Raw genomic sequence first — 27,979 nt, 5'->3', positions numbered from 1 at the left:
AACTTGTTTCTGTTTTCATTAATGACAGCTTTATTCTGCTTTATAGTTGAAACTATGTAATTTACTATGTTTTGGCAGTATATGTCTGCAGTTAGTTTCTTTTCAAAAAAGGTCAGAGGTGTTGGAGCATGGGACATAATTGAGATTTTAGTGTGCACTGATGTTACAAATGTTTAATTTTTCAACTGTAATCCTTTTATATGACTTCCAAGTCAAGGGAGATGTAGCTGAAGACCACGCTTATTTTAAATTTCACCACACCATGTTATAGCTATGTAACAAATGACTCATCATTTTTACTTAACATAATTTATCTTGAAACTTACATATCCATATGTATTGTATCACTTATCACAGATCACCATTAATATGTAGTCAGTACATCCATTAGCCCTTTTCCAAGGTGTTTGCATGGATGATTAAGTTTGAACCATGTCTCAAATTATATACATATTGGAACAAGACATTCTGTTTCAGAAGCGGTGTCATAAAAATCAGCCCTGCACCAAAAATAATAGTGATAAAAAAGCTTACTGAGTTCATTTAAAATAAACAAGGACAGAACTGCTATCATTAATGCAAAGAAGAGGCAGACTACTTTTATGAATGCCATAAAAATAAACTATTTTAATAGATACATAAATAAAAGGTTTAAGTAGAATTTTTCCCCCAAACATAAAGATGGCCTAGCTTCTGTACAGAAACTGAACAATATTCATGTGACTCCTAAATTAAATAATCACTTTGTTACATTCAAAATAATTGGAGGCAAATACATAATGAAATGATGCACCTGAATCATTCTCCTTTCTCATTCTAGCAGTGTATACAGTATTTTCTGGTTTTACAGTACTCTGAGGATATTGATCTGTTAAATAAAACTCTGAATGATAGAGTGGAAATAAAATGAAAAATCAAAGGAAAAAACCCCAAACAACCCTTGCACCCAAAAGAGTACCTTGTGTCACCCAGTAATTAAACTTTTAATGGAAGAGAAGTAAGTATTGTGCTGTAAAATAAATTATGTCTTTTACATGTTGTTTTACAGTTATCTTAGTGTTTAAAAATTACATTCACTTTGGTGATGTGTTTTTCTCTATGCCTATAATAACCTATACGTGACGTGTGCTAGCTGTTCACGTGTGTTCAATAACAGCCTTCTGGGTTTACTACAAATGGAGGGAGCTTAGCACATCTAGGAAATTTTTTTAATTTTCTGATTTATGTAAGACAGACAAAGTCTAATTCAAAGCAGCTTTCCTCCTATCATGCCCCTCTCCCCAATACCTCTAAAAAGTTACTCTGACGGCTTCATGGTTTTGCTGTGTTTGTATTGAAAAATGTCATTCTGACCCACAGAGGTTCTCAAATTTTGTTTTTCCTTCCTCTCTATGAATCATCTGTCAGTTTGAGAACATCTGCCATTAACATCTCCATATTCTCCAGAGATTATAACTGATTTAGGCAAGGAACCACCACATGTCCACAAAAAATGAGTTTACTGAAATTAAGTGTTATCACCATTGATATCTGGAATGTAGCTGTGATGGGTGAGCACCATTCATCCCGCAGAGGAGAAAGTTTGTCATGTGGATGGTTATGTACACTCAAGGCAGAGCACTGAGGTATCTCCTGCTGGTGAAATCGAAGAAAAAATTAAAAGGTGACAACTTTTATCCATAGTGCAGAGCTGGCATTTCTAGGATATTCTGTCAGAAGTTCAAGAAAGTCGGGTCAAGCTGACTTGGACTTGGCAAAAGAGGGTGCTTAGAGTCTATCCACCAGCAAGACGTGAACGGCAATGTAACGACTGCCCTTTTTTCTGATTTGCTTTTTTCTTGTTCTTATTCTTCTTTTGCTTATTCGCACCTTTACTTTTGTCTGATTTCTTTTTCTTTTCATCCTCCTTAAACCACGGACCCCAGACTCCTCCATTCAGCTTTGGGTTACTCCGAGGGTCCTTAGGTGGGTATCGAACAGGAACGGCAGTCTTATTAAACTGTGAAAGCCTCCGCAACAACTGCTTCACTACATCTGGATACCTTGCAGAGAGGTCCACTCGTTCATATGGATCAGCGGTTATGTTGAAAAGCCACACTGTTTTGCCAGCCGACCAGGAGACGCGTTCATTGTGCCAGCGGTTGGGGCCCGCGTTGCTGAAGGCCTGGGGAGGTACCCAGTCGCTGTATCCTGGATTTCCCGTCAGTAGTTTCCAATGATTCACTCTGATGGCAGATTGAATCGCAGTGTTCCAGATCCCATAGCCTGCTGCCCAGGACCCATTTTTGGCTTTGGTGTAAATCGGATCAATGTTGTGTAAGATGTCTACTCTTGGAGAACGTCTGCCTTCGCTAATGGTTTCCCATATATCATAGCCATCCAGCTGGATATCTTCATTGATCTGCCCTTCTGCCAGTGTGATCAAAGTGGGGAACCAGTCTGTGATGTGCACAAGCTCCTTACACACAGACCCTTTGTTTTTCAGAAGAGGGCTATGGACAAACCCAACAGCACGGATACCTCCTTCCCAATAGGTCCCTTTGCTTCCTCGGAGTGGCCAGTTACTTCCTCCGGCCATTGGCTGTCCACCATTATCTGAAGAATATATGATAATGCTGTTCTCATAGTAACCATACTTCTTTAAAGCAAGGGTTACATTGTTTATGGCTTCGTCCAAACAAGCTAGCATCGCAGCATATCTTCGCCTGTTGATGTTATTTATCGATCGATAATGTTCAAAATACCTGCCTGGTGCCTGAAGAGGCGAATGAACAGCTTGGTAAGCAATATATAAGAATATAGGTTTCCTGGGGTTATGGGAAGCTAAGATTTGTTGTACTTTTTGTGTGTACATCTGCGTCGAGTAGATGCCATTGTCATGATCCCAAGCCGCGTTGTCATTCTCATACAGGTCATAGCCACATATCCCTGGGCTGTCACATTTGAAGTGAGTGTAATAGTCGCCGCTGCCTAAGAGCGAGCCGAAGAAAGTGTCAAATCCTCTCTGAGTGGGCATGCATTCTCTGCGGTAAAACCCCAAGTGCCATTTGCCAACCATGTGCGTTGAATAACCAACCTCCTTCAGCTTCTGAGGTAGCGTGACGTTATCCAGAGGTAAGCAGTTGGGCTGGGTTGGCCGTATAATGGAGTGCTGAAGGCCCGTGTGTATCTGGTACCTGGAGGCAGGGAGGAGACAGGCATCAGGTGGGGAGGGGGGAAAACATGCTCTGGCCCTTACGTGTGGACACCGATGTGCATAACTGTAACAGAAAATATTTCTACGCATGCAGCGATTTTCTCTGAAAATATTTTGAAGAATGTGAAAAACTAAAGAGGCCACACTATTAAATCCGACAAAACAGGAGAACGGCATCTGCTTTGCTTCACAAGTGTCTGAGAGCAGTTCCCCCGCTTTGGCCAGTGGGCGACAACACTGAAAAAACAAGACGCAGCAGCATCACACACTTCTCTCCCTGCTGGCTTCATTTTTCATGTTTTAATTTCCTCGTAGCTGTGAGCAATGTCAAAGGATCTCAGAGGCAACATGCTGCTCGTGAGCCATTCTTTGGGCAGTACTATTTTAAAGCTAGCAAACTCCCAGAGCTTTACGGTACCCCTTCTGTATGATACAAACCCTGGACAGCAGAATGATGACATTGTTTTTTCTGAGCATGAGCAAGTCCTACAGCACTGACCGGAGACCAGCTCTCCCGGCACGCGCAACGCTGACAGCCCGACAGTCGGATTTCTGGTCATCCGTCATGCAATATGCATACAGGCTATGACTTAGAAGAGATATTACTAATATTAAAACAACTGGGTCAGCCATCAGCATGCACATGATGGGGCCTGGCTCTGCTCTCTCCTGGAACACCTACAGTCCCATGCTCCGGCATTCATCTCCTGAGTAAGAGGCATAAGTATGTGCGGATGGCAAGTATCCTGGCCAAAACTGAAGGATGCATGTGCAGTTACAGGGAAAGAGGTTTATGAGCCATCACTCAGAAGGAAGTGGTGATTTCATCACTGGATCTCCTGTTCAGCAGTCATTTTCTGCCCTTGCCTAACTGCTCAATGAAATGTTTCCTTCCGTGAACTGAGCTAGTCAAAATACCTATATATACAGGAGGACAGATATTTGGAAGTAGGTTTTTTTCCTCCACAGAAAGCTGTCACATGTCCCCATTAAAAATGGTTATAGAAAATTATGTGGACAAATACAATTTTTACAGTGCCTCATAATTTTCTACTGGTAAACATATCTACAGCATATAAAAATGCTGGACTTTGAGCATGTAACAGCAGTATATTTAAAGGATCGGATAATAAATTCTGCAGTGCAGTACAGTCTATGTGTAAAGAATACATATGGGCTCCATATGATTAGAAAATGAATTCAGCATGGGCAGCAGCAAGCATCAAAATTCAAGGACAAATCCATTTATATTGGTTTGACACTAAAAAATAAAATGTAACAGCATATTGTAAAGCAAAGAAGACTTCTCCCAGCGTGTGCGAATAGATCAAATTCTCAGTCATTAATAGAATGGCTAGGTCCACCAATACTGTGGATCTTCCCCAAAACCACTTTTTTAATTAATTTGTGCTAGCGGGAGTTGGGACTTCCTGACACATTCTGCTAGTATTGCCAATCTGATTGGCCTCCTGAGCTGTTTAGAAAATTAAAAACATTAGGCTCTGCCTGTCCATAAATAACTTAAAAGTCTGCTTTTATATGATGTCTTCCTGGCCAAGATCTTAGAAGGCACCATAGATGTCTTTAATGCCTGCCAATCTGTAATAATTGTGTAACTCCCATTTTATTCTTGACCTTATTTCCACGGAACCAGAAGCTCTAGCCTAATTCGTTGCAGAAGCTTTGGGTGTTGCACTCTCTGCTTCAAGCTAGCCTCTGCTAACTACACCACAAGGGCTGCTGCTTTGCTCTGTCTCCCTGGCACTTTTTCAGAGCATTGTTTCTGTTAGCAGTTTGTGGATTGGGAGCCCTGCCATCCAATTGTCCCCAAACTCACCAGCTGGTGCTGACAGAAGAGATACTGCCGTAGTTAAAGCACACTCACAAAATCATGAGTTTCTGGGGTCGACACTTTGCTTTTGTAAAAAAGAATACGATGGGCACACGCAAATACCCACGTCTTTCCTATGATTCAAGTATAATATTCTCCTTTTAAAACAGGTAAACTGCAGTAAGGAAACCGTGCTGACTAATGGCAGTGCCCCATACCTCAGTTCACTCCACCTCTGAGAGTCCTCAGGGAACGATGTTTACAAGACATTTCATTGCCTTCTCCTTTGCTTTCCTCTGCCTTTTTAAACTCTTTCAGTAAATTCCCTGTATTTGATCCAACTGGAAAAGTCCTTGCCCCCACCTTGCTCTTTTACTAAATAGTTTCTGGTTTCTTAAATGTTGACAGCCACTTCTACCTTGGGATCAACCCCCAATCCCCGCTGGAAAGTTTCTGCCCTGATAAGCTTATTTTGCTGGAAGTCAGTATTTTCTCAAAAGCGGTGCTGTAACAGATCCTTCTGCCCTGCCCCTCAACACAGAAGCTGAACTTTGGGGGGAATGGACAACAGAATCTGTGACACATTGCAAACCGGTTTGCCTCTTTACAATGCCCACACAGAAAGTATGATATTTCGTACAAAGTTAATTCTCATAAAGAATTCATAAACAACATGCAGATTCCCCAGGGCCTTTCAATTATATATCCAAGCATGAAATTCCTGCACTGTTAATCTGACAAACACTGAACCAAAAATTACCAAGAATTAGCCTCGGTGATACATATTCTTCTTAGGAAGTTATCTGGTACACAGGAATGCATCTTATTTCAGCAGTCCCCCCAGTAAGTTATTCAATATGCTGGCTACAAGGCACATACAGCAGTCCTGCTTCAGTTCTCTGCTGCTGGCTTCCTTGCTGAGATGCTCGTGTGTTCCCCGTGTGTGTGCTATTTATGGCATAGCTATGCTTCTAGATATACATATATGCACACATACACTGAGACAGGCACTTTTATATTCATAAATGTAAAAAGGGATCTGCAAAATAATCAAATTTAAGCCCAAACATTTTAACTGTAGAAGTGTTTCACAAAAATGTCAACCTCTAATTATCAGACTATTATTCACTATCACAAAAATGGTCATGATTTCTTCACTTTCCTGTACCGCATGCCTTCCTAATTGATCCATTAAGTGCCAATGCTACTTTTTCGGTGAAAGTATTTTGTTTTCAAAGGACCTGCAGACCATTCATGGGAAAACAAAATAATCTGAGCAAAAGATAGAAGTAAAGGGCATTAACAGCAATAAGGCAAGTGTCTCAACATTACTGTTCTGAAACTGTATTTAGGCTGTTCAAGAGAAGAAAAAACTGAACGAGGCAAAACATAAAGGAAATAAGAGGCAGATGCTGCTTTGGGAGGAGTTCTCTAGAAGATAAACTCACGAGCTCACTAACTGCCATGAAGTGTTTGTGAAATACATTCTATAGATTTCATCGCTTTCTACCACAATACTAGCAACTTCTTTAGAATAAATTGGTTTAATTTAATCCCAAATGCCAAAAGTCAGTTATGATCATGACTAGTCTGGAATTCATTATGATAATTACAACACTGGTAACCAGTTATACACAAACAAATGGTGACAGGCCACAAAATCTCATTTCATAGGTTTCCACACTTCTACCTTTATGGACAGTATTTATATACAGGTAACAGACTGATAATATTCTGTACAAAGTACAGGGGTTCAAGACTTGTGAATACTTTATATGCATGTACTATGCCCTCTTTCTCCCTACCCCTCCAAGTTCCTAGATCTCAGCTGTCTACCTGCAATCTGAAATCTGCAGAACAAGGAACTAAGTAAGATTTATGTGAAATGTTCAGCTAATAATAAGCATATTGAAAATGAATTTATCCTCACTACACTGGGATGGCTCTTTCTTGCGCATTTTCTACTCTTCTATTTTCTTAGTGTGGAAGTTGTTCAGATGTTTACAGTGAAAACACTGCTAACTGTGCCAGCCAAGGCAGCTGTTTAAGGCTAGTTGACTGTTACACCACTTTGTTTACTTGTTTGTAGTGGAAAGTTTAAAGCAGTGGACTCCCAGTGGGAGTATCTTGATGACTTCACAGGTCCTTTGCTTCTTGGATGCTGAGAGAAATATTTCTTAAAACAAATGAATAAACAAATAAATCCTCCATCCTGAGTTTGAGCTCAGGGTACTGCTTTCCAACACCATTTCCCATCCTGTTTTAATCTAGAAAGACACAAAGCTAAGCCAGTGGCTTTTACATTACTCCTGCCTTCAGTCTCAAGGTGCAGAGACCATTAAGTTGTTAAAGGTCAACTGCACATTCAAGTGCCAGAGCCTTTGTGGATGTAAATCACAACGGGGATACTAAAGTCAATTTGACCTGAGCTTGAGGAATGCATTAACATTTCGAGGGTTAATTTCCCCTTTCTGATGTCCTTAGTAAAGCTAAATTAGTTTCCCTGTTCCCATCTGGAGAGCAAACCAAAGTAGAGAAGCAGATCAATGACAGTAATCTTTGCACATTTTCATTACTATTCACCTGAAGCAGAGAGCAAGACTTAAGGTCTGTATTGTACAAGAGATTCTCCTGGCATGCCTCACATCCCCACACTGCTTATGCAGTCTTAAACGTATGTAGACCAAACCAGTTGTCCTTAAAAAAAGTTTCCCCAAGGAGTTTTCTATTGAGTATTTTCACCCTTAACTTCAGGGTGGGTTCTGTACTGAGGAAGAAGCTGGGATGTTCCTAATTTCGTAATGTGCATGTACAAAACTATTGATTTTAAGTTCTCATGATTTTAAAATACTGCATTAATTGTCTTCGAACTGAGATTCTTGTTAATCTTCATTAACAGAGGAGCACAGTTTGAAGTTTCTAATTTCAGGAACTTTTGCTAGCACAGGTCTAGTTAGTACATGTGGAAAATATATTTTTATTATGCTTGCATAGCTCAGGATATGTCAAATTTTTTTTCGCAGCTTTAAAAATAATAAACTTTAGCCTAGGATTTAGAAAAGAGTATTTCAAATAAAAAAAAGCATCTGCCAGAAGGAGTTGCAAACAGTGATAGCACTGAGGTACACATGCTACATTAGTTGAAGGGATCGTTATTGATTATGCATTTTCTTGTTAAAAATAATAAAATACAGCATGTAGATAGCAGTTTATCTTAGGGACTGCTAAAGAACAGTCTTTGACATCTTACCTGAAACTTTACATATAACACAACAGCTAGAAATATAGCTATTCCAGATGAGTAAAGAATATAGAAATTGGTGACAGTTTATGCTTGGAGGTTCCCAGTCCTCAGAGGTCCACGTTAGTGGGGAGAAAAAAACCCAACAACACACTTGCCACCAGCAAATCACTAGAAGCAGAGCCCTATGACCAGCAAAAGAAAACAGATTGATAAAGACTACTTTATTGTGGACTGAGGCTTTAAGCATGAAGTCCACAAACCGTAATCGTTTGAAAAAGCTGTTACTTTGGGCAGATGTGTTTACTCTTATTTACCTCAAAGTTATTTGGAGCTCTGTAAGATGCTTGCGTGGGAAAGAGAAGCTGTCTGGAAAGTCCTTCTGCTTTCAGCCAGCCAAACAAGCTGGTGAAGAGCATGGCAGAGAGATGCAAAGTTCCTGATCAGACACGGACCGACACGAAAGAACCACACAAAAATGATTTTGCATCAGAAAGATTTGCCATAAGAACTAAACGTTTTATGCTGAATCTGCTAAGGTTTTAAAAAATATAATGAGAAAGTAAAACTGGAAGAGGAGCAGGTTGATACTGAAGACACTGGGGCAGAGGACTGAGCTAAGCTAATTTAAATGAGATGCAAATAAACCTATCACAGCCTGACATGAATTGCTGCAAAGCAGTCAGCATCAATTCATAGTCTCTTCACACTGATGACAACAGAAGCCATAGCCTGTAGCCACAGTGCTTCTTTCTCATTTCATATTACATAAATTTACTGATAAGCAAAGTGTTGTCTAAACGTTCAGGTCTGTCTTATTTCCAGTCTTGCCTTTGCTAATTTCCACTTATCATGCTTCCATGAGAGCAAATGCAGGCAGTAGGCATCTCAGCATTTGTTAAGGCAGCAAGTTGGACTAATCTGTTCTGAACCAGACCGGGTTAGCTAAGCTCTGTCAATCACACTTCTTCAGTACTGATGTATGATGGCAACCGGGTACTCTTCCACGTGATACATTTTCTAAACAAGAGCATAAAAGGTTGGGTTTTCATGCTGTATAGTCTTTCAGAAAGTATCTTAAGAAGCCTTAAGCCTATGCTACAGGAGTTACAGTTTGTCTTTCAGAAACAGCAGCTATGCAGCAGCGCTGGGGATGGTGGGTTTTTCTGCCCTAAGTTCTGGCTACTTGGTTCCAAAGTAAAGTTAGAGCTAAGGCTTCAGTTCAACACACAGTTTAAATAAGAATGTAGTTTCAGCCAGGTAGTTGGCTGAAACAAGACCAAAGCAAGCAATCAAAGTTTGAGCCATGAACATGAGTGATGCGATAGGTATGGTAGTAACTCTCAAGTCAGCCATGCAGCATTTTGTCCTGGTTAAAATCCTGAACAACACTAAGGAATGAAGGAAACGCTTTCTACATTAGAACATGACCTGTCACAAAATGTACCCTTTTGCTGAACAATATAAATTAAGGGTAGACAGGATGTGTTGGCTTATGCTGCCTATTTTTCTAGCTGCTTAAGATTGTGGGTAAGATATTCTGCGTATCTACAGCATTGTCCAAGTGGTCTGAATCAGAAAATGCTTTTATTGATATGTGCAAATGGTACCATAGTTAGAGAGTTACTTCCCTAAGATGGGTGGGTGCATGACTTACAGAAGAAAATCTCCTTCTAGAAAAAAAAGAAGCAAAGATTTATTACTAGAGTTCTTCACTGGGATATGAGTTATGGCTGGAGGGTTCAAATGAGCTCTTCTGCAGCAAATGACATGCAGAATACTGTGCCACTGCCTGACCAACACTGAGATATTTTTTTTCAAATCTTAGGGAGGCAAAGGCCGTCCATTTTCTGAAGTAGGCATGATCCCTCTGGTCCCCATGGTCCTGGTTCTCAACTCTTCAACTGACCAAATGCTGGATGCACACTGGGATGAGACCTGGGTTTGTGTCATTGCCTCAGGTTTCCTACTTTCCTGGGGAAAGAAACAGGGAAGCCCAACTGAATCTGAACAATCCCCCTCAGAACATTTTCTCTGCTCAAGTCTTCTGTCACTGTTAAATGTATGCCAGAAAAAAACCCTATGAATCTATAATTTAACCATTTTTATCTTCTAGTTTAAAGCTTTAAGATTTTGGGGAGGGAAGGTGGGTTATGAGCGTTGAAGGATCAGAGAAGCAAATGCAACATTAAAGACTAAATGTGAATGCCAAACCTTTGCAGCCTTTCACTGTGTCAGCCCACGTAAAACCAAAGTTTTCACACACAGACATACACACACATTCATTTCATCTTCAGCTGTATGCTTTGAATTTTTATGTGCTTATAAATCAGAGCAGAAAAATATCCACTTCTAAACCAAGCGTTTATATAAAAAAGTCTAACAAATTATTTACTGTTTTATCACTCTGGCAGCGCTACTGCAAACATTTCACTTGAAAAGTTCTGAATCTTACCCTACTTCCCAGTTTTGGGGGAGTGGGGTGGGTTTTCTGTGTGTTTTTAAATCACCTAAGGCTCTTCCATCAAATACAGGAAAAGAAAAAATAAGTAGTGATTTATTTGTGGACTAATAATGTTACCTTTTTTGTTCCAATTACCTTTTTCCAAGCACCTACAGGAGTCAAGGTATCCAAGTGCCATTTGGATTTTGATGTATCAACTCAACCTCAAAATCACTTGAAAATTCTCATGCAAGCCTTGACATTTGGCCATTTAAATAACATACTTACACCACTACATCACTTACACTGCAAATACATTTTTATCATCTAGCACCTAGAAATGCCACCCAGTTACACTAGCAAAAATAAACATTTATCAATAGCAAGAACCAGAGGGACTTGCAGTGATGGTTGTGGTGGTTCAGAAGCCCCCACGCACAACGATGGACCCTGCTGCTCACAAGCTGGAGAACCAAGCCAGAAAATATTGTTCTTTGTAGCTCTATATTCTGACCAATTTTGCATCTCAAGGGTATCCACCAGCTCTACTCTCTTTTATCTTCCCAACTCCTGCTGATGCAACTGGCACCCAGGAGTGAGGCAGAGCTTGATGAACAGCAGAAAAGAAATTGTCTCTAGAGTTGCCGGCTTTAAAGGAAAAATAGCTGACTGTGTAACCAAGCTGGGAGAGAAAATAAACAGAAACTTTTATCTGTATTTCATCGGGGTTACTTTTCCTGATTGCAAGGGGCTGTTGGTGCCCGGAAAAATAAAAATCGTATAATGAAAGTCAAGCAGAAGTTTCAACTTTAAATCACCCCACAAATTAAGATGTAATTAGTATTTTTATACATTAATTCTGATTTTTTACAAAACAGTACTAAACTGGCAGCATATCCACTACTAACCTTTCCTGTCATTGAGACAATTTCTCTGCTGAAATGGGAGGACAAAAAGAATAAAGGAGAACATGGGAGTCAGCCGCAGCTGGAATGCACATGTGTGTATGCAGCTATTGTTTTCCTTGCTCTCAGTTCACTGCAGCTGTTGAAACAGAGCACAACATTTCCAACTTTATCACTGCATGTTATTCATTTAGAAAAAAAAAAGGGGGGGGGGGGGAGGAATGTGTTATTGCATAATCGGCGCGATCTGTTTCATGTCTACATGTAAGTGACATGAGAAGAAAACAATTTGACTAAATACTTTGCACGCCAACCACAAATCCAAACATTGCCACCAAATTCTGGCCTCTCAGCAAAAATAGATCCCATTGGATATTACACCTAATCAACATGTGATGAGGAAAAGAAATGCACTGCTGAGAAGTCAGGAGTGTACCGGAGCTACACGTGCAAGAAGAGAGGCTCACATGAACAGACCAGCCCTGCATATTCCTCTGAAGTTAAGGCAAGCAAATGGCAAAGGTAAAACAATTCATTAGTAAGAGGTGAGTTTTTTAGTCCAGCTTCAGTCATTTTTACAGGAGGAAAAAGAGATGAAAATGAGATAAATGGAATCTAAAAGCCCTAAGTTGGCAGGCAGAATTCCCCCCTTGGGCACTTCAAAAAGTGGGCTGCAGACCCTGTTGCAAGCACTGCACGAGGCTGAAGTAAAAACAGCACGCAAGGAGAGGGACACAGCACCTACCAGTTTGTAAAGGCTGTTCTCTGTGCTACAGCACGGAACTCCTGAGCATTGAAATTGTGTAAAAAGCAGCCTTCACTTTAACCTGTGCATTCACTGCTGTGCCAAGATAATACAATCTCAGATACTATTAATATTTTGGACTAGTCATTCTTACAGATAGTGTGAATTTCAGTGTGTCTCATCGAAGCATTCTGCCTAAAAAAATACATTAAATTGGTAATAACACAGGCCTTCTTACATAACCAGGAAAAAAAATGGCCACGTAAATGTGTGAAATAATTTTCAGCTAAAAATCTCAAGGCTGAAACTCATAATTCTGTGACAGTTTAGAAAAATTAGTTCATCTTTATATAAGAAATTATTTGGTGAATGCACCTAAGGGATGTGAAAGATATTCATTATATGGTTGCCTTTCATAAGAAGGCATCTTTCATAAAAATGACATACTCGATAGCAGCCCTTAAGGTAGCAGCCAAACAGTTATTTTCTCACTTTACACTTTAATTAAAGTACCCATTTTGACCATTTATTACTATTTCTGAATTAATATTGTCCTTATGTATTATTCATATATCCAATACTTAGAGTCTATATCAACCTAAATGACCTTGAATTGACAGCATGGATGACTGAGGACAAAATGACAAGATCTAAAATACACGTTAACAACTACCATATCATGATTTTAGATGATATCATTTGAGAGACATAATTGCTTTATAATTAAAGAACATTATGACATTGAAAAAAATCAGGATTATTCAGAGACATCTTAAGTGTTTTAGATACCTTCACACAACACCCAAACTTTGTGAAAGCTATAGTTTTATATTAACCATTGAACAACTACATAAACATACCGTTTCTGAGCATGACATTGGAGAATGTCAGAGCTTCATCACTTTATTGAGCTTAAGTATATCATAGGCCCATTAAGTTTCTTTCAAAACCTTAGAACAGTCTTTAAAACTCCAATTTAAAATTGGAGATAAATTATTATTGAGAGTATGCTAATCAAGTGGTAATGGCCACTATCTCTCTTTAGTGTTTACAATATTCCTATTATCTTGCTCTACGTTATGTCTCAAGTTCAATTTTCTCAATGCACCTCTTATAGGAAGAACCAATTCTAGCCCCTGCAATCAATACACACCTACTTAAATAGAAGGATCAACTCCATCAATTTCATTTGCATACTCTTTTAGATACATTTTTGCTCAGTGTCATCAAAATATCAAAATGAGTCCCTGAATTAATACATGAAGCCTCTTTTTTAGTGTAGGGATTCCTTGTGAATGCCGATTAATTAAGAAATACCCTTGGATACGTATTTCTGTTTCATCTCAACTCTGCTATTCTATTTGTTCTACTTAACGCAATCCATCGTATAACATGATTGTGTAACACATACATTGCATCAAAAGGAAATTATTATCTCTTCCTTCATCTCTCATTATCACAGAGCAATTCAACATAGCAGGATATCAACTTAGAGCAATGTGATATAGCTGAGCATTTATGGTTAAAGATTAATTACACATTTCTAGACACTTGTAATTGATACTGTTGACACATCGGTTGCATATTAAATGATAAACAGTTATTTGAAACTGAAAAAGTGAGAGTGCACAATCCACTTATTTCACTTAAGCAACATAATTTCCAAGTTTTACACAGACTGCAAAACCCACCCAGACACCTTCTGTTTAAGATCTTTAACGCCCACATTCCTGACGGCAAGATAACGATGCCCTTTGCTGTTGTCTCTGCAGGTATCCTGGGACAGACACGAGCTGGAAATTTTTTCATGCCACTCCACAGCTTTTGCTAGAACTGAAATAATTTTCCAAGAAAAGCTATGGCCACGTGACCATAAAGAACACCTTTATCTGGATTGAAGAAAGAAATGCATTTTGCCTTTTCAACAACATAGATAGTTTTCCGGGCTGACATTTACTGGCAACAGCAGTGGCGCTGAATCATTAGCAAAGGAAATAACCTTGACTTGAAAGAGAGGGCTGGGAGCCAAGAGACACGCTTTCTTCTGGGTTCTGCATAGTTTTTTGCCTGAGCATTGCAACTGACCTCCAATTCTTTTGTCCTTCTGACACTCTCATATAGTTTCTTAAGTCTTTTGTATTTCTTATTCCTTTAAGCAGGGATGGTACGACATCTATAGCTAATGCTCAAAATGAGCTTTTTATCTTCTGATAAAAACCATTGGCGGGATGCAAAGAAGCCTCACCCTGATGCTAAAACCAGTTTGTTAAAACACAGCACCTGGAAGCACCTACTCATTCACAATGATAACCAGCAGTTACGTGCTAATTCAGCCACATATTGCTGGCTTCTAGATCCTACTTCCTCATTGAATTCACACTGTTGGTAGCATTACTGGATTTTCTTTTCTACTTCCTGCTTTACCTGAAAAATATTGTATTAAAATAAATTTTTTGGAACTGACCACAACACGCCAAGTCCATTTTTGATTAAGACAATGGCTGGTGTTGAAGACACTGTGTGCGGTTCCCAAAGAAATAATGTATTAAGATAATTAATTATTTTATTAACCTGGGTCCCAGATGGAAGGTTCCTGATTGACAATATGGGGAAATAAAACATCTTTGTTTATTCACAGGGGAGATTCAACATAGAAATTAAATACTTTCACTGCCATTATCTGAGTGGATGTAGATGTAGGTGTGCTTTTCTAGCAAAGGAAGGAAGGAGTGGGGAGCAGCGTTTCAGGGCTGTCAGTCATTTATGTGACAATTTTTAACTAACATATTACATACTGTATAATATGGCAGAAAAAGGAAAGTAAAATGTCTGTATTCAAAGCACAACATTTTTCTAACTTTAGGGATTTTCACACTTTTGTAAAGCAATAAAAGTATGACGACAAACTGAACTCTTTTCCCATGTATCCTTAAATGTTGTGGTCATCAGTTTATTTCTCTCTTAAAAGCTCCATAGGCTGGAATTCCAAAGGAACAAACCAGCTTCAGCAGGTACTGTGCCCAGCTCACTGTGACCCCTTGTAACAGGAGCGAATACTAGAACGCCCCGAGATTCAGCTCCCACAGCTGCCTCCGACTGTGATGAGGCAGCATAACACCAGGAGCTTGGTACTTCATAGAGCTGTTTGCTGCTTCTGTACCAAACAGATTGGAGTCTCTATCTTTGCATTTTGTCCAAAATAGGCAAAGGCTAGGAAAAACGTAAGGCTGCCATGCAGAGCAGGAGTGCAGTGAAATCAGAAAGCTCTCCGTGTCGGGGATTAATGGCAGCCCACACATGTGATGGTTGCAAGATGCCAGGGCATGGGGCACTACAAAGCCCCCTCCCACTATCCTGCTACACTTTTCCCTTCCCTTCAGTTTCCTACACCACCAAAGAGAACAAACTAGAGTTAATAAGGGACAGAGGTTAACAGCACTTCTGTTTCTAGGCCTCCATTCAACTGAGTAATGAAGTGATTTGGATAAATGCTTCTTTATTTCCCTCCTAAATCCGGCTTAGCAAAGCAAGTAGTGCTATCTTGGAAGTCACTGCTGTGCTCTCTAATCCTTTCTAACGATCGGTAATTTCTCATTTATACTGCTCCTCAGTCACATCTTGCTTTACTGTTTGCATTGCAGGGGTGTCCAAAAGCCTAACAGAAAGTGTGGCCGCAGCACAATAGGCCTAGAAATAAAATGGAGTATAAGATAGGGGGTGAATGGAAACAGGTGCCTGATCATTGTTAGTCCAACAAAAATCTAGAAACCACATCTCTTACATGTATAGCAAAGCATACAGAAAATATTTGCTATAAAATGTTAATATGTTAAACAAACTGTGTCTTATTTAAGATGTTAGTAGGTGATTTTGATTCCAGACCAAATACGGCAAAAATGACTCATGTAATAGAGTGAGTTCTATAAGCATAAGTGAGGTGCAAATCAGACACACATAAAGTTTTGGCAGGATGCATTCAACATATTAAACAATGAAATCCTAGTACATACGTGGAACCTATGTATAGATGCCATCTATGTTGTACACCTGCCTTCTGTGCATCTTTTTCCCCACTACCTGAAAACACTTGTTTAATAGAGTGATATGAGCATCATATACCCTGTGATAAGTGATTTAAGGGAAGTTATCTTCTTGAAAATGTAGATTGCTCATATGGAGGTAGTAGTTTACTATTCTGTATGCGTAATATTCCATACTATTCCGTGAAAGAATTTCAAGGCAGAGTATCTTGGGAGAGGTGGATGGGATTAGCAGCCTGACTCATAAGGATGACGTTTGTACTGACTGCACAGGGCCCTTGTTTAGATCTCTCATTTCGGTTGTTTGGACCTAGCTGCTCTTTCCGTTCCCCAAGGTCACTTATCAGATGGACACTTGATAGTAACCTATTTTGTCCTACAGTCAAACCAAAAAAGTGCTCATACAGTCATACTTCTCTCATTCAGCTATATGCCATTATTATTCTTGATTTCACTACAACCCACCCATGTATATTATACAGAAAGAATGAGCATAAATTATGGTGTTGTGTTACTAATTGATTGCATATATTGTCATAGCCCATGAATTTCCATCACTAACTTCAACAGTTGAAAGACAAAATCAACATAATATTGTAAATTAAAAACAATTAAGAAAAACCGAAGTAGATCTTTTAGAATATGAAGCATTTGCTTTTTTCAAAGGTTTCTTTTGGAGCTGTGACAAACAAAATTTTTGAAATTAAAAATAAAAGATAGAAGTAGTGATTCTTTGAGAAGAAAGGGAACCACGTTTAGCATTTATCAAAGTGTTTGTTTCACTAAATCGCTACAGAGCTCTGACTTGGGAAGACCCCTTTGTATGGAAAGACTTTCCATACCTGCTTAAATTCATTGGAGATAGAAGAGCTTCCTTGAACAGGATGGATTTAAACAACTGCTTGTTCTTGAACTGATGCTTAAGTGCACTTCCAGTCTGCAAGATCACAAGAAATTCAGAAACCAGTTTTTACAGCTAAAGACACAAATAGGTGCCTAATGGGATTCTCGAAAGCATGTCCCTAAATCTCCATGAAATCAATATAAGTTACAGAAATTATAAAAAGATCACTTATTCCTGATATGCATTATTAAATATCCTTTAAAAAAAATCTGGTCCTTCAAGGCTTTTCTGTAACCCTAGCACTCCAGCCAGGACAACTGAATTTCTTAAGGTGAGTACAAATTTAGGCATGAGGAGGTCTAATATGACATCCAGGTCCTCAGAGTAGCATAGTAACTTTTTTATTAGAAGAAAATACGTACACTGTCCAAAACACTTATTTTGACAAAGGAGATCAGTAAATTTTCTCTATATTGACTTGTAATCCTCTTGCCCCAGTGGAACTGTATATCATATAAGTAATCACATGAATGATGTAGTCCTCCTCGCCCCCTTTTTTTTTCTTTTGCAAAAGGGAAATTACAAAGGCACACTCTGTTTTCTCAGAGTCTCCAAACCAAAATTATCATCACCACAGAAAAGCAACTCCTTCACATTTTATCTTAAACTTTAGGGTTTCTTTAGGAGCCAAGCATTTGTTGAAAAAGACAACAGTAAGACCATAACCCATCACTCCTTTTCAAGCACCATTAACTATGTGGAACATTACTCAATCAGTAGCAAATAACTTGTGGCTCCCAAATCACTTTTGTCCTTTCAAGGTTGTGAAATTACGGATTTCAGTGGTTAAGAATCTTTGTAATAACGTCAAAATGAACAAAACGCTGCAATGCCAAACAAATGAAGCATCATCATTCAGAGTCTGTTCTTGTTATTTCCAACATTCATCTCAGCATGGGGAGAGGAATATGGGAATTGTGGGGATTGTAAAGGGAAAAGACGGAAGGAGAAGAAAGAAGAATCAGGCATGCTTCGTATCTGCCATGAATGAGAAAACATTTATTTCCTCTTCAGGAGCCAAGAGAGTTAAAGGAGGAGAAAATCGGCACAACTGAATGCACGCACAGTAATTTGCTGACATTGTATAGTATTGTCTGCATTACAACTGTACAATACCACACAGAGCTGATGAGTTGTGACAATACCACAGAGCTATCTTCATTTGGGAGAACGTGAAGATGTTAATAAAACTGCTGAATATCAGAACATCACATCTGTTCAGTTTTGTTTGTATGAGACTTTTCCATTCATTAAACAAATCTGTCTTCTTAGCGTAGCTCTAATGGGTCACATAGGAGGGAAGCAGCCCAGAAGAAGCTGTAAACCCTTCAGGGAGCCTGTCAGCTAACTTAGTAACAAAATTCTTATCTGTATTTTCCTATTTGTAATACAAATATTTAACTCATTTACACAGCAATTCCTTTCCAGTCTCAAAGTGTCTCACAAAACAGATATATCATCATCCCTACTTTAAATATAGGTGCTCCAAAATAGGGAAAAATGAAGCATCTCGCAGAAGTAACCCAGCACCAAAGGCATAACTGTAGGAAGAGCCCTGCTCTTCCCAGTCACAGCCTGGGGCTCCACAAAGGCGTAAGAAAAGTTCAGGATTAGGTCCAGTGCCCCAGCGATGGAAAACAAGACAGCTCTTCGAAAAAGCAGCCTCCCACAAGCAAAGGTTAGAAAAGCAAGAATGCAGTTAGATGCCTGATACTAACCGATTCACAGTTGCAAACTTGATCTAGTTTGTGTCTTAACAATTTTCTCCACAGATTTTTAGCCATCTACATTAACCAAACCTGAAACTTCCTACTGCAATTCCTTACCGTGCACAACTTGAGCTTAACAAATTGTTGCCAACTTTGCAAATACTGAGCGCAATGGGATCAGTTACCCAGGTTTCTCACAAGAGTGGGTACACACTATACAACACACTTTCAACTCGTTCTGTGAATGTGCCCCTACAATGTAAACATGCTGCCTAAACACACCAGTTCTTCACTAATATTCCCTGTTGACTTCTTCAATATTCAGCACAAAATATACATTGAGTTCTGGTAATGTGACTGCATGACTGTAAAATCTTTCAATTATTCATTTTATGCCCAGCTTTCCATGAGCAGTGTTCTATAAATTGCAGGACCAACTTTGCTTTTATTTGTGTTAAAATCAAGCACCTGCCTTTCAAAATTGGGCTTACGTGTGCGTGTTCAAAATCAAAATGCGAGAGAGGTAGCTAGAGTCAGCAGCAACAAAATGGGATAGCAGCAAAAGATCCGTAAAGCCTTAGCTTGCATTCCTTGGCGAGCTGAGTCTGGGCTAAATAGGCATTTTGGCTCTGGCTTAGGAAAATGAAGCTTCTTTTATCGTTCTGATAGAATCTGTTTAACCAGCAGGGAAGCAGTACTGATGGTCATTTGGGGGAACAGCATCGATCTCTCCTGGTAAGAATGGAGACTGCTGCACCATGTTAGGAAGAAAGATGAAAGAAGGGAAAGATGAAAAATCCATGGAAACCACATTAGGACCAGAGGGACTTCACGATTTCCTTAGGGCTTGATCCAGTTATTAACACTACCCAAAATTTTAAATTAAGCCTTTCATTACTTTTTGTACACTTTCCTTTGCGGCTTTCAGTACGTAGTATTTTAGCCGTAAAGCCAGTTGTAGCTGTTGCTATATAAGTGCAGTATTTGAAAACCAAAGAGCTATTTATCTAAAATCAAATGAAATTTGAATTCTGATCTAGACAAGATGATACCAAATAACAGTGTAAAGGACACCATGAGCTAGCTAACAGAAAACACCATTACTTCCCAGGCTTTTACTGCCTGCTTTTTCTTCTGCTTTGGGGGATAGTAGTGGTGGGCTCTGGGTTGTGAGTTGGGGGTTTTTTTGGAATGGCATTCAAGTTTAAACCATCCAGTAAATTTTCTAATATAGCTTCCCTCCTGCCCCTTTTCCATTTGCAGATTGCATTATTATGCAGGAAAAAAATCTTGTGGCAAACTAGTTTTCTGCACTTGGTCACAATGAGCATAGCTTGGGAATGATGCATCAGCCTAGGAACAATAGAATAGCAAAGAACCAAATTATTATATTTGGAAATGGCATACACCCTGGGCCAGTTGCAGAATAGCCATGGCTGGATGCACTTTCTCTTGAAAGACGTAAGTTAGGTTCAGCTGGGGGATGTGAAAGAAAGTTTTATGCTGGCTTTTCAGTTCTTATGGTATGTTACATAAGCTCCCTTGCCCCTTTATTTTCATAACAGTACATAAATATTTTATGAACTATGGGTCTTTGATCTGTGTTTCTCTGACCCATTGACTGATCCCCATTTGCCTCTTTGAAATTGTATCTCATATGCAATGAGAAATTCATCATCCTTGTCTGTCAAAAAAAAAAAGATCCAAACCCCTCAACACTAACTCTGTTTGTTGCCAATGCTACAAGGCAACCCGAAGGACAAGAAATTTCCACTTAATGTTAATATCAGGGTTGCGTGGAGACAATTGTGTTCTGATACATCAGAAGCAGTCAAGCTCAAACAGCTTTTAATTCATTCTTTATATACTTCAAGTTAGCCACACCCAAAGATACAATTAAAAAAGGAATAAGGGAAAAGAATATCTTCTCTTTCAGTGTGGGTTAATGTAAATCCTGATTTCCACCAGAAAAATAAAAGCATCACTGTGCATGTTTATGTATCTTATTGCCTATCTGGAATTACAGACGGCAGTGACACACTGGCTCTTGTGCAGCTATTCCAGGCTAACATTCGCTGCTTCCTAAGGTGCACAAGGTTTTGTAGTATTACAGAAAAAATAAGTATTTAATGCAAGGCATTTTATAAAGCCCATCGAAGTATCTCAGTCCAACATAGCTAAATAGCTCTGCATTAGGTACACTTTCTAGAACCCTTCAAACTTTCCCAGTTCAGAAAAAGTGTCTTCCCCGCTCCCCGCTCCCCGCCCCCCCCCCCCCCCCCCCCCCCCCCCACTTTTTCCCATCTGTCTTCATTCTCATTCCTGTGGGATGAAGGAAAAAAACCCATGCTTGAAAACACAGTAAATTGCATTTCTAGAATCTAAGCTAGTATGATTGGCTTGACAAGGAAATGTCTACCTTTCTTCTGAGATTACCTGCACTCCCTGTACAAGATCTGAAATAGTTGTTCCAGCTATTTCTCAGTTGAACTCAAAATTAAGATGCTAGCTTCACTATGATTTAGTGCACTTGTTTATGAACAAACCTCCTTTTTATTTCATTTGCTCCAGAAAAATCTCTCATTAGTATTCCTTCTGAGCATATAAATATCCTTTGCATCAGCTACATTTAAGGATTTTATGTGCTGGCATAAATGCCTTGCTGGGTCCCTGGGGTTCCTTACTGGGGTCACTGCGACCAAACTAATATGGCCTTCACAAACTGAGGAACAAGAAGGTCGGATTTTGCCTTCTGCTCTAGTTTATATGGTTTTCTTCTGCATGAATGTCACTGCTTTGCCCGAGTTCACCTATACACCTCTCTGCAAGGCTCCAGGAATTCTGTACATCTTCTACAGGTTTCCCACATTTCAAATAGCCTATCAGTAGACAGTCAGGATGGATATTCTCATTGCTATCTTTTCCCACTCCAAATTAGAGTTCTCCAGCACACTAGAAGAACTTTTTAATAAACTCAGGAGTAAATAAATCTGGTCAGCTTCCTGGTGAAATAATACTTCCATCAAAAAAAAACAAACAAACAACAAACATTAGAAAATCCAGTGAAACCCAATCTTTTAGTGGAAACAATACCACCAAAAGTTTAAACTGGAAAATGTCTTCAGAGACAGAGATGTCAGCCTTTATCATTAGCTCTGTGGCCCGCAGTCTGAAGAGGTCTCTGTCCGTTTTTCTTTTTGACATGTTCACTGAACAAGGTCTCGAGCTGCGCTGCAGGTGAGAGCTCTAACTATTGCCCTGCAGACTCAGCCTCCGAGTCAAAGAACAGTGCAGCAGCTTTAATGGTGAAATGGAGAGACTCATTTCTCAGACAGCTACAGGATTACAAGGGATACTCGACAGACAGGGTCAAGTTCCCACATTCAGGTTCCTGATACTGATTACAGTCTCAAAACCAGGTTCTTTTAACATTAGAAGTTCAGAGTTTATGTCTTTGGCTAAAAAAAACCCCACCAAAACCAACCAACCAACCACAAAAACACACCCCAAAAAAACCCCAAGAAACAAAAAGCCCACCACCACCTGAAACTTGTTTTTATCTTGGTTTCATGCATCCATACAAGGTGGGACACTTTTCAAATCTCGTGAATTTTTCAAGAAAAATGAGGAAAATACCTCTAGCTCTACTATGACAGAACATAAACAGAAAAGGCGAAATAGGCATTCAGTCGAGGAAGGCACAGTTCAGACATTTACACCAACTCAGTTGCAGATATTCTGGTGGTAAGAAACAGAATCCTGGAGCCAACAAAATAAAAACCCCTGTATTTTGCTCATCCACCTGTTTTTCTTTTGCTTTTCTAGCTGATAAAAAGAAAAAATACTCTTTTTTGCTGTCTTCTCTTGGGATGGAAAAAAAGGAAAGAAAATCCTCATTCTCCTTAAATCTTCAATTTCTAAGGTGTTATTGAGACTGGAAAAATGAAACAAAGTAACAAACTCACAATGTTAAAAATTTCAAGTGCGCATGACTATTATGGAGCTCTTCATTCATGTATAGATGGAAAACATCGATTTAAACTAGCTTGCTGAACAAGTGGAATCATGTGAAGCATACTATCCCTTTTAATAAACCCCCAAAATGCATATACACTACTTCATGCTCTCACCAGACAGAATGATTTCTCCCACTCACTCCCTCAGGAATGTGCTTACAAAATTCCACTTCTCCTGACTCAATAACTCCTACTTCAAAATTCTTCCCAATTATGGCCATGTTTTCAGCTGCTTGTTTAAAAAGCATTTGATGGCCTTTTATTACCTGCAGACAGTTTATTTTCTAGAAGAGAAACAAAACAAAAATTTAAACACTATGCCTGCACATTGCAGTTTTCCATCCTGAAGTAAACCAGCAGCTGAAGAAACAAAATAGGGACTCGGGCAAAGTGGAATCTCTGTATTGGTTTGTCTCAAACTTTCCTTGAGACGTAGGACAAAGTATATAGGACACCGAGTCTTCAATAAGTAACAGCATCCTCTTGAGATCTTATTCTCTCTGCCCTTTGTCAGAGGTCGCCCTGAGAGTATCTGCCTTGGTCCTAGCAGAAACCCAGCTTCAGTGGCAGTTCAAGCCAACACCCAGACTGTGGGTTGCCAAAGCCAAAATGACATTCCCTTTGGCTCCTCCAGCACCTGGGCAGTAACCTCTTGCTTCCAAAAGGGCATAGATTTGAGCAAGGCAAAAGCTTCTTAAGCCACATAGCTAAGCTGAAATTAATTTGCCCATCACAGCTCTTCATTTTATCAAACCGGAATAATAATTCAGCTCTTCTCTCACAGAGCAGCTTTATTAATGTCTCTAAAGCTGTGTAAAATCCTTCGACAGGACCAGCTAAGGAAGGCCAAAGCTTGAAGACTGAAGTAGCTGCAGTTTCCATGGTTCAGTGAGTTTCTCAAACGTCTATGATGACAATTACATATACTGGATTTCTCATCCTTTATCCCTCTGAAAACAGCTCTCAAAGCCTCCTAAGGCAAGCCCAGGGTGGGAGGGTGGGTTATAACGAAGAAAGACAGAGAGAGGGGGAAGCCAGGCCCATCTTTCCTGTTTCTGCCCTGTTACCATTTACCTGTGTCACCACCCAGTGTGTCGGTGGCACTGGAGCTCTTTTGCCCAGCAGAAGCACAGACAGCATGAGGATGGCAGCACGTCCTCCCTTCTAGAAAAAGTTTTGCTCTTGGCTCAACCACAGGTTGTCCTCTTGCTTCACTGGCTCTTGCATTATCATCCGCCTACACAAATTAAGACATGGTTTCTGTCTTTCCTCGCTTCCTTAAATAATGAATTGATAAGGTGCAAATTTAGAAGCAAGTGGTATCAGCAAACACACACAGCCTAAGAACTTTTTTTTCTTAAAGACTAACGACTGTGTCCCATAAATAGGTTAAATCATCTATTTCAGCAAAGGGAAGCGATCTGTTCTCTCCCTGTCATGTTTTCTGGCATGACAATCACTGGGTGTACCATGCGAACTCAGAACACTGTTTTTTCGCCAGGATCCTCAGTCCCAACAGGGAACAGAAAACAGGAGGGGACACGCAGTTCAGTTACGTTCAATTTTTTGTGTTTGTATGTGCATTTCTCTGGGTGTTGTGTATTAACTGTCTTCAAGTGCCTACCACTTACCTAAATGCACTGTCTGGGTTTATTTAGATGCATTTAACTAAACAACTGATTTGAGAAAATCCACATTGTTCTTTCTAAATGGTATATCAAATTATAGCTTTAAGAGAATGACATTTTATGTTTAACAAATTATTTCTGATTTAATAAGTCATATCTTTTTCATTAACCATGGCAAAAACATGCGTGTGTATTACATAAAATTTTGTGAATAACGGCTTCACTGGCTTTTAACTTCAGGTTCATCTAGCTAACAAAATGATGACTTATTAATGTAAAAATACACTAATGGAAAAATGATGCTTCCAAAAGGTACACCAAATACTAGGAAGAGTCCAGTCATTAGCAATTAGGAAAATTAGTAAATCATCTACTCAAGACTTTATCTCTGGAGATGGATGAAGTTTTATCGCTGGCTAGAGTAATTTGCTTACTTTGTTTCCTGTGTGTACCATGCAAGAGACGGACCCACGTGCTTGACATTACCAGCACCCTGCACTGTTTCTCTGGCTCTTGACCAGCTTTTTAAGCCTGTCCTGAGCAGCTAAAGAATCAAAGTGAGTTAGAAAATGTAAATGTCTCCTATATGGTTGTAGGTCACCTTTTTTCTGCAGGCATGGAGAGGACATGACAACAGATGGCATGGGCTAAGCATGTTGTGTTCCTAGTCCCTGATGCTGACTGAGCATCACTTGCTTGACAGAATGGGAACACAGAAGAAAACATGAAGCACGCTCTCCCCCATGAGTTACATACATTGACTCAGTGCGACCCATATACCCAGCACAGGGGTGGGCGATGAAGTACAGCCACTGGTTGTCTTTGACAAAAAAGAAAAACATTACATTTTTGAACCACAAGAGCCATGTAAGTCTTTGTTTATACTGATTTATATTTACAGTAAACTTTTCTAGAGTGCATTTCCAAGTAATCTCTTTGCTACAATTTCCTAAAAGAAATTATTTAAATTTATGATATGCAGTCTGCAGTGCTCAAGTCATTTGCATAAAATATTTTACTGTCCTTTTAAAGGATGTGAAGTTAAATTTATGCTCTGTGTCTAGTTCATTTAAACTCAGATTTTGAGTAATTTCCAATATGCAGTCACTAACTAGTCTGCACTGGACCACTGTAAACCTGGAGTATTTCCATTCATGTCAGTGCAATTGATGTTAAGTTATTAATTGTGAAGGGAAGCAGATTTTGATGCATTGGAGGTTTGGGGGTGAGACAACTTGACTGCAATTAAAGCATGCTTGTTAAAAGCCCAAACTACTGAAAGATTTCTTTGAAAAGAGAACTGTTTATGCAGGAAAACATTTTTAGTTTGGATCAGCATACTATAGACAGACACAGTTTCTGTATGGCATTAGCAGCTGATAAGCCTAGAGCAGACGGCAGAGGGGAAATATTTTAATTCCATTCCTGCCTGGCCAGTGTTGTACCAGCACCAACTGTTTCAGACACTTTTGCAGCGTGGTAGTATCTGCAAGTGTTTCCTTCAAAAATGTGCAGAATTTAGTTCCAAGTAATCAGGACTGTTTTGACATAACTTATCAACTGCTACCAAACAGAGCAGATTCAGACCACACTTGTTCCATTTGCTAAATTCAAAATTTCCCACGTGCAAGCCAAGGGAATTAGGCTAGACAAGGGTGGGTTTTCTGTACACTTCTGGGTTTTTTTTGTAAAGACAACTACTCTGGCCATGTACATTTGTTGCCAGAAGACTGAAAGTTCAAGTGAGACAGCAAATTGATTTTTCCACAGAAGAATGGTGGTAAACAAACACTTTTATGTCTCCCTTGCTAATCTTTTTCTAGATACCAAACTTTACTTGGCATTCAGTATTCCATTATTTTCCCTTTTAAACAAGACAGTTCTTTTAAAAACTACTTCAAATTACGTACACGATCATTTGATATAAATCATTTTAGAACTTGAACTCTACTGCCATGATTTTCATTTGGATGATGACTCCTAATACAGTAGTTGCACTTTACAAAAATTAGGTCAGGCAACACATTAAGAAGGCCAACAGACATCTATTCTACAGACTGTTCTATCATCACTGCAGGGAAATGACAGTATTTCTTTTTAGGAGTAATGTATTTTTGAGCATGGTTGTTTTTCTTCTAGGAAGCCTTTTTAAAAGGTTGGGTAGTTCTTTAGCACTTGTTATTTGGAATAGTAAAGATTTAAAATCTTCAGCACTTTCTTCTGAAAATTATGACAAACACTAAATTTTACTGAATTACAGTATTGTGCACAGAATGTGGCCAATTCACTAGTATGTTCTAGTAATCTTAGGAAAAAAAAAAAAAGACCACAAAATCTGTGATATACAAAAAACAGGAATCCCTGGCTGAGCGGCAGATCTTACCCTCTCCAGTAATGTTAGTTTAAATGAAGAAACTTACAATTTCAATTTTTTTGTGCTATAATCTTGATGTTTTCAATCTAGTAAAGGATTTTTTTCCTCACCTTCTTCATCATAATACATGCTCTTTGAAAAAGAGAAGAAACTCATGCACAATTAAGAACATGCATGGTTTATTCCTAAAACCAAAATCCAATTCACTGATAATAACTGACAATTCCATTTTGTTCAACATGATTTAAAAGAAAATAAAGGTCATATTTTTAATAAAAACATGTATTAGGTATAGTAGAGGAAACACCTGGAGCATGCCTGATTGGCCATCTCTAATCTTTAAAACCTAATGAGGCCCCAACAGTAATTTTGTAGAAAATGTCCTTGCTGTAAAACACCATATGTCTACTTCAAAAGGCTTGAAAGCTTCAAACGGTCTTTTAAGAAAATGCACATGATTTGCTATTAACTTGATCTGCAATACAGACAATTTTTTGTGAAGAAATAAACACGAGCAACTTTATCTTGAAGGTCTACGAGTCACAAGGGTCAGCCACGCCTATGGAGAAATGACAACTTGTAGAAGACAAATGCTTCCCTGCTCACTACCAGAAGTATGCAAAGCAGGGCAGCCTGGTTTCCCAGCTTGTACTGGCCTTGTCTTGCCAGCTCCAGCACAACAACATGGCTACTGAGAAGGTTCTGTCCACTCATCTTGGTCACTGCTTGCCTCATTTCTTCAGAAAAACACAGAAACAAATTAAGATCAAACAATCAACATATCTTCCTTTAATAACTGCACATAACATCCAGTAATACTCTAGCTTAGTAGGATGCATTGACAATGGCATGGTTCATTTGACATGGTAATACCAAAACCAGAGACAATTATTTTGTTTGATGAACCAGAATCACAGAGAAGGGAGAGCAGAAATACCTCAAAACCA

At 39.2% G+C, this 27,979-nt stretch overlaps 1 protein-coding gene across 4 annotated transcripts in view; it reads right to left on the bottom strand.

Annotated features, from left to right (window-relative positions):
• Positions 1-607: 607 nt before the first annotated feature.
• Positions 608-27,979, bottom strand: part of ARSJ (arylsulfatase family member J) — a 45,469-nt gene continuing 18,097 nt past the window's right edge. For all 4 annotated transcript variants that reach the window (XM_080373677.1, XM_080373676.1, XM_080373678.1 and 1 more), the window contains one exon: positions 608-3,176. In XM_080373677.1, coding sequence (XP_080229803.1) covers positions 1,775-3,176 — 1,402 coding nt within the window. In that variant the 3' untranslated portion in view covers positions 608-1,774. The remainder of the gene's footprint in view (positions 3,177-27,979) is intronic.

The sequence above is a fragment of the Falco punctatus genome, assembly GCF_963210335.1.
Source record: "Falco punctatus genome assembly, chromosome: 1".
Classification (NCBI taxonomy): Eukaryota; Metazoa; Chordata; class Aves; order Falconiformes; family Falconidae; genus Falco; species Falco punctatus.
This window is presented reverse-complemented; position numbering and strand designations above follow the sequence as displayed.